General features: G+C 45.2%; 1 protein-coding gene across 2 annotated transcripts in view; it reads left to right on the forward strand.

Moving 5' to 3' along the window:
• The first annotated feature begins 3,686 nt into the window (after window positions 1-3,686).
• Window positions 3,687-7,574, forward strand: part of MRPS25 (mitochondrial ribosomal protein S25) — a 10,653-nt gene continuing 6,765 nt past the window's right edge. Inside the window, exons 1-2 of one of the 2 annotated variants that reach the window (XM_011357414.2) lie at window positions 3,687-3,946; window positions 7,415-7,521. In XM_011357414.2, coding sequence (XP_011355716.1) covers window positions 3,813-3,946; window positions 7,415-7,521 — 241 coding nt within the window. In that variant the 5' untranslated portion in view covers window positions 3,687-3,812. Of the gene's footprint in view, window positions 4,047-7,414; window positions 7,522-7,574 lie in introns of both variants that reach the window. The other variant, XM_023529076.1, reaches the window with a different exon arrangement.

Below are 7,574 nucleotides of genomic sequence, written 5' to 3' on the forward strand. Positions count from 1 at the left end.
AGAGTCACCAGATAACATCCCTTCCCCCCTTGCTTAATGACCTTCGTATTGAGTGTCAGAAGATAGCCCTAGCTTCTATGTTACCTGTCTAGCTAAGGCCTTCAGACAGAATCAAGATCACTGAGCTCTTACTGGGATAAATATGGGTTCCAGTTCTGCCCATATCCCCAGTTACTCCTGCACTGGTGACTAAATGAACCATTTTACGCAAGTATAGTGTAAAATCATTTACGTCCTATTATCCCCATTTCACATTGGAAGAAACAGGCTCAGTGAGTTTGAGGACCCTTATAGCGGCCATTGTGCCAGGCACTGCTACATTTTCCGTGTTTCCTCATTTAGTTCTACCAGCAGGCCTGTGAGGTAGTTATTTAGGTATTCATCTGACAGATGAAGAAACAGGTTGAAAGAGGTTAGCCTGGCTGGGGTCACACAGCCAGTCAGGGGAGGAATGAAGATTTAAAGCCTGGTCAGCCTGATCCACTATGCCCTAAGCAACAAGTAGGGTTCAGTCTGGGTCAGGCACAGTGGAAGTGCGCAAGCATTGTGTCTGGCCCAAAAGTGGCAGAAATGGGCAGTGGGAACAGAGGTTGGGAGCTGCTGAGTGGGTTTCTGATATTGACCACTTGAGCCTTGAAACAGACCTCACCAGGACCTATGTAGATTACTAAACCAGGAGAAGATATTATTTAGTGCTCACTGTGGGCCAGCCAGAATGCTAAGTATTACACGTGGATTACCTCATTTAATCTTCCCAACGATCCCAGTTTACAGATGAAAAAATGACTGCGGTGAGATTAAGCACAGAGTTACAGCTGAAATCTTACCTGGAGCAGAAGCCACTGGAACCAAGCTGGTAGGAACACTTGGTGAGTTGCTGGAGACTGAATGCAGACTAGCAGAGACTGAGAAACTCGTGGGGGCCCACGGCCTAAGGGAGATCCCACATTTTCGTGGGTTTTGCTTCCAGGAACTCCAGGTTTCCACAGATAAGAGCTGAGAACTGTTGGTGGCTCTGGCAGGGGAAGGGGAAGAGTGATCTTTGTAAAATAAGCTCAGAGCATTATTCCACAAGGGGAAAACTACCTGAGTCTAATCTCATCTGGGGGAAGGGCATTTCCTCCACTCCATCCCTCTCTAGCCTTCCTGTCTTAAGTAAGGGAAAGGCAAAAGAAAACTTGTTTTTCCATAAACTCCACTACTCACACTTCTGACAGTATGGGCTTTTCTCCTACACCGACCAGTTCTTTTACACCAGCTGGGTGTCCTACAATTTAATTCAATGCTGACTACCTGGATTGGTCAGGTGCCACATATTAAAGGCTCAGTCCCACAAGACTGCCCCCACATCAGATTCCATTTGCAAAGGGTAGGCTTCTGGTACTTCTGACTTGCCGGCTTATAAATCAGGGGTTCCTAGAACACCCTTCTTGGGTTCGGTAATCTGCTATAACAGCCCAGAGAACTCAGGAAGACAGTCTACTTCCTAGATTATTAGTTTACTATAAAATAATTCAGTTTAAGGAACAGCCAGATGGGAGAGAGGTGTAGGACAAGGTATTGGGGGAAGGGGTGCAGAGCTTCCATGTCCTCTTTCGGCACACCACTCTCCCAGCGTCTTGATGTGTTCACCAAGCTGTCGGTTCTCCCAAGCTCTTCAGTTAGGGATTTTGGTTTTTTTTTGTTTTTGTTTTTTAATGGAGGCTTAATTACGTGGGCATGATTGACTAAATCATTGGCCATTAGTGATTAACAACCTCCAGTCCCTCTTCCTTTCCCAGGGGTCCGAAGTTGGGGGCATGGGGCTGAAAGTTCCAACCCTCTAATCCTGTGGTTCTGGCAACCAGCCCATTCTGAGGGGCTTTCCAAGTCACTTCATTTGCCAAAATTGGTGTGGTTGACCAGAGACAAGAATAACAAAAGATGCTCCTTTCACTTTTATCTCTCCAGAGTTATTTTAGGAATGGGGACCAAACCCAGAGATTATGACAAAAGATGCTCCTATTTTATTAAGGAAATTACAAGGCCTTTAGGAGATTTGGCCCAGAACCAGGAACAAAGACCGAATATATATTTATTATATTACAATATCACAGAGATTAAGAAACACTTATGAAGGGCATAGCACAGGAACATAGGCCCACTAAAATACTGGAATTTTATCATAAGATTATAGACTGCTTCCTCTCCTCCACACGGCTCCAGTAATAACAGTGGGTTACAGCTAAAAGAGTCACAAACTTTCTGAAGAGGAATTATCTAAGGAAGCCCAAAGTCAAAAGGAGGGGTAAAAAAGACTAGAGGAACTTGAAGCCTCTGGCTCCCACAGCTACAGCAAACATTAAAGACAACGCAATTCCTAGTCAGATTAACAGCAATCCATATACTAGAGTTCTTCAACCAAACGAGAAGCATGCTAAAAAAGGCAAGGCAAGAAGAAAAAACAACATGGTCTGATGAGACAAAGCAAGTATCAGAATTACATTTAGATATAGCACAGATGTTGGAGTTATCAGACAGGAAATTTAAGATAGCTCGTTAACATGTGTCTGATGGTAAAAGTAAATAATATCTAAGAACAGATGGGTAATGTAAGATGAGATAAAGACACTAATAATGGTCAAAAGGAAATGTTAGAAATTTAAAAAAAACCTAACAAAAGTCTCTCATGGGCTCATCAGTAAACTAGACACAACCGAGAAAACAATCAATGAGCTTAAAGATAGGTCAACAGGAATCGCTCCACTGAAATGCAAAGAAAGAGGAAAAAGAATGAAAAAAAAAAAAAGGAATATCCAAGAACTCTGGGACAATTTCACAAGATGTAAAATTGGAATACCAGAAAAGAAAAAAGTGAAGAAAAAGATTTGAAGTAATAATAGCTAAGAACCAAATGAGTCACCAAACCAGATCCAGGAAGCTCAGAGAGCACCAGAGAGGATAAATACTAAAAATCCACACCTACATATATCTTAATCAAATTGCAAAACCAAAGACAAAGAGAAAATCTTGAAAAAAGAAAAAATTATCTATAGATAAAGATAAGAATTACAGTTGACTGCTGGTCAGAAACCATGCAAGAAGACAGTGGAGTGAAAAATTTTAAGTGTTGAAAACCCACCAACCTCGAGTCCTATATCTGGCAAAATTATCCTTCAAAAATGAAGGAGAAATAAAAACGTTCTCAAATCAGTAAGAGTTGTACTTCCGAAATGCATCTCATCCATGTTTTGCTTATGAAAAAAAAACAGATCAAGAGCTGTTAAGTGTCTAAACCTGGAAGGGGTACCCTCAAAGTTTCATTTTTCCTTTTATAAATCAGTTTTTTAGTCAATGTTAGAAATTGCACGGTTTGAACCCTTCATTTTGAAACGAGCAGTTGACAGAGAACCGACTTATTCCAGGTTGAATAGAAAGTTACTAGCCGACTTGGTATCAAACTCAACTCTCGTGATTTATTTCCTACTGTAATTTTGTCTGAATGATTGATCCTATTTAAAAATAATTTCGCTTATGGAGGAGAAAAACGAATATACAGGGGTGCGAAAAACCTAAACGTTTCAGGAGGAGGGTGCTCTAAAGCAAGGTGTACAAGCCCGTAAACCAAGCCCCTCCGCAAAGCACCCGAGCCAGGACTACAAGTTCCAGGGTGCTCCGCCGCACGCGCGCTGCCTGCCGGGAGTCGTCTCCTGCGAGTCCGCGCGGGAAGTGGGTACTTTGCGCCGAGGGGAAGCGGCGCGTGGTGTACCCGTGGCGGCTTCTGCTGCTCTGGTCTCTCCTCGCCTCATCTTCACCGCCTGGCCACCGCCGCCATGCGCATGAAGGGCCGCTTCCCGATACGCCGCACCCTTCAGTACCTGGGCCAAGGGGACGTGGTGTTCAAGAAATCGGTGAAGGTCATGACGGTGAATTACAATACGCATGGGGCGCTGGGCGAGGGCGCCAGGTCAGTCCGAGCCCTGTGAGGCCGCTACCGGTGATTATAACAACGTGCTAGTAACATGGAGACCTGGGGCTGCACCTAATCCTGGGGCTGGCCCACTGAGGTTGGTGCTGTTGCCTTCATTTTACAGACGAGGAGACTGGGGAGCAGCTTGCTCCAGGTTCTATAGCAAGAAGAGGACAGTAGGGCCTCGCCGTGCAGGCTGAGGGGGCGGCGGAGCCGAGGACAAGGGCCCCCTCATTTTCCTTCCTACAGGAAGGAGGACAATGCCAATCCGTGGGGGCAATAGTCTCCTGAATTACCAGTGACATACAGTCTCCCGGTGGGGAGGGGCGGCACGGGGTCTGGGTGGAGCCCAGCCCAGGGGCTACAGACCTGGTTCGAGTCTGGTGGATTTGGGAGAGTCGCTCCTCAGGGTCCCAAACGGGGATGATACTGCCCAAGGGCCGATGTGGGGATGCAATGAGAGAAGTGACAGCTGCTGGCATTTATTGAGTTCTCATATGTGCAGCACGGTTCTGAATGCTCCTTGTGGATTCTCTCGTTGGTTTTTATAGAAACCCCATTGTTATCCCCACTCTGAGAGCGAGGAAATGCATAGAGAGGTTAGATAACTTGCTTGTCCAAGGTGCCACACACAGCTGGCCAGTGAGCGGCGGCTCTGAAAGTGCTTTTTTGGAGAACTTCTCACCGTTATAATTAAGTGACTATGTCAACTGTGTAGCCGCCACAGGTTCCCACGCCCCACCCACCAACTAGACCGTAAACTCTACAGTGGTTTTCAGCTTGGAGTAGAGAGTCGTTGAATAGAAGCTTGCAAGTGAATGGGTTGAATTGAACCTTGAGGCAACAGTACGTGCTTTGGGCTTTTCTGGCATTAATTATAAATTTATTGAGGGCTTGCTGAATGCTAGCTAGGTCCTCTGCTGTGTGCTGGGAATTTAACCGTGACTAAGAGAAGAGTCCTGTACTTCAGTAACTGGGATTGGAATGCATCAGAATGGGACATGAGAACGACTCCCTGTGAAGAGTAGTCATCCATGAGAGGGGACTTCACTGCACGGCTGTTGGATAGGCACAAGCTACCTCTTAGCGGTTTGCTTTCCATAGGTGAACCCAAGGACTTGTACCTGCTTGCTGGGATGAAGTCTTCCTGGAAGATTTGGTCTTAGGGGTGAATGGGCATCCAGAAACTCCATAACCCACTGTACGTCCACTCAGGTATCACAGGGCAGAGGCCAGGCAGGTACTGGAAAGGAGGAAGGCAGATTGGATGGGCCTGCGTGAACTGGAAAACATGCCCTGTCTCAAGGGGCCATTCACTGCTTGGCTACATCTTAGCTGTGTGGGCTCCAAGAGAATTTCATATTTTTAATGTAAATCTCCGGTATTTAAATGGTCATCCAATCGGCCTACAAAGCCTACACACATATCCTCCAGGTAAATAGGATACCTCCATTCTGTGTTTCTTGTTCCTGGTGGTAAGGGCTTGCCTTTCCCACCTTTGCCCTTTTTGCGATTTTTATACCCTTGAGTTGAGCCTGCCTGACCTGCTCTAGCCCCACAGGCCTTTGGTTGTTAATGTGCCCTCAGCATTTCAGTTGTCCCTTCCTCCATTCCAAGTGCCAGTGGCCAGTCCTACAGCCCTGGGGTACCTATCGCCTTGGTATCTGCTGGGTGTGTGGGGAGCTGCCTTATTCAGTGCCTGAGGGCTAAGTCCCTCCTCACCTGTGCTAGGTGTTTTTGCCTTTAAGATGTAATAAGAGATGTAACAGCTGCTAGTGTTTATTGAGTTCTTCTGTGTCCAGCCCTGAGCTTCAGAATCTAGGTGAATTTGATAGTGACAACACTGTGGAAGAAGTCCAGATGCAAACTAATCACAGCCTGGGGTTTTTCACTTACTAGTTGTTGACCTAGGGTTGTTTAGGTAATTTTTCTCACCTCCTCCGTTGTAAAACCTTACCTTCCAGTATTGCAGTGAGGATTTGAGTATAAAGTGCCTAGTATGTCTAACATATACAGCAGGTGCTCAATTAAAGGTTACCTATCGTTAACTTTCTTCTCATGCTTCAGCAAGAACCATTTAAAAATCCTGTTTAATTTTTGTCTTAGTAGTTTTATGTGTGAGAAATTCCTACATGCATATGTCCTGCTTTATTTGTATGAAATTCTGGGAAGTTTGGATACTCTGCTTTGGGGTGGGAATTGAGCAGAGGCCTCCTAAGCCCAGGAGGATAAATTCAGTCTTTGCCCTGCCAACCCTGTGTGCCCTTCTGGTTGGCAAAGCTTATAGTAGCAATCTGTTTCCACTTCTTCCCCTGGAGGCAACAACTTCCAACTCTAACCAACTGGAGTTTTACCTTCATCTAATTAAATACCATACTTAGCTACTTCTTACTTTCTTAGCTTTAGGCATTATCTGGAGCCTTGTCATCAAGGAAGATGAGGATTTTACCACCACATCCATTCCCCGCCCTCAACACATGCGTACTACCCCGACACCTCCCCACCCCCCATCTTCCCAATATAGTCATTTCGGAATTTTGGATAGAACAATATTCAGTGTTTAATATGATTTTGTGAACACTATACACAGTTGAGCCAGATAGAGTACTGATTATTTTTCCTTTTTGTTTTTTGCAAAGGTTTTTGTTTTCTCTGGGGTTAATAATTGTCATTGCTTTTGTTTCAACTGCAGATTCTGCCCCAGTTATGGAATTCTCCCCAAGTAAACGGTCACACAATCGGGCTTTCTGTCAATTTCATCTTGAAAATAGACCACAGGCTCCAATTTGAACTGCTTGTCCTGTATCGCCATCATCTTGGCGTAGACATGGAAGCACAAAGCACTAACTTGCCCTGGGTCATACAGCTGGAAAGTGGTGAAGTTGGGCGACTGTGCTTCTGTCCCATGTGCCACTTGTACCTTCCCATTGTTGTCTGGTGTATGGGGCAGCGTGGCAGCAGGTAGCCTAAGGTATATTTAAGTTCAGATCACTTGAGCCTTTAATTAAGGGACTGTTTACAGAGTTGTGGGGAAAGATCGGGAAAAGAAATCACAGGTCTAGGCTTGTGGAGGTAGGGGGAGTTGGAACCTGGAGATGGAGAGGGCTGCCTGATGGAAGGAGTCAGGGGACTGGCCAAGGAAATAAATACCTTGACTCTGCTTCCTCCTTCCAGTCTTTTGCCAGGACTTCCTGTTGGCCATATGCAACACAATCTGGAGGGCAAGGAAGCCCATTTCCAAAGTCCACATAGGTTAGCCATTCAGGATGGAGAATGGGTGGAGAGGGATCCAGATATACGGTCCTATTGTAATTTATTTAATCAGTCATCTTTTGAGGGGCACTTACGTTTCTGTTTCTGAATCTGATGAAAGTTCTGAACCTTTTTCCTAGAAAAGTACACAGGTATGCAGAATTTTAGATTAAAAACTATTGTTTCACGGGTTTAATTTCTTCTCTTTTGCAGGAAATTTGTGTTTTTCAACATACCTCAGATCCAGTACAAAAACCCTTGGGTGCAGATCATGATGTTTAAGAACATGACACCATCACCCTTCCTTCGATTCTATTTAGGTGAGTGTGGGGCCTCTCTGCTGTGGTCCAGGACTGTTTTTTCTTCCATCTGT

This window comes from Pteropus vampyrus, unplaced genomic scaffold (assembly GCF_000151845.1).
Source record: "Pteropus vampyrus isolate Shadow unplaced genomic scaffold, Pvam_2.0 Scaffold35, whole genome shotgun sequence".
NCBI classification, from domain to species: domain Eukaryota; kingdom Metazoa; phylum Chordata; class Mammalia; order Chiroptera; family Pteropodidae; genus Pteropus; species Pteropus vampyrus.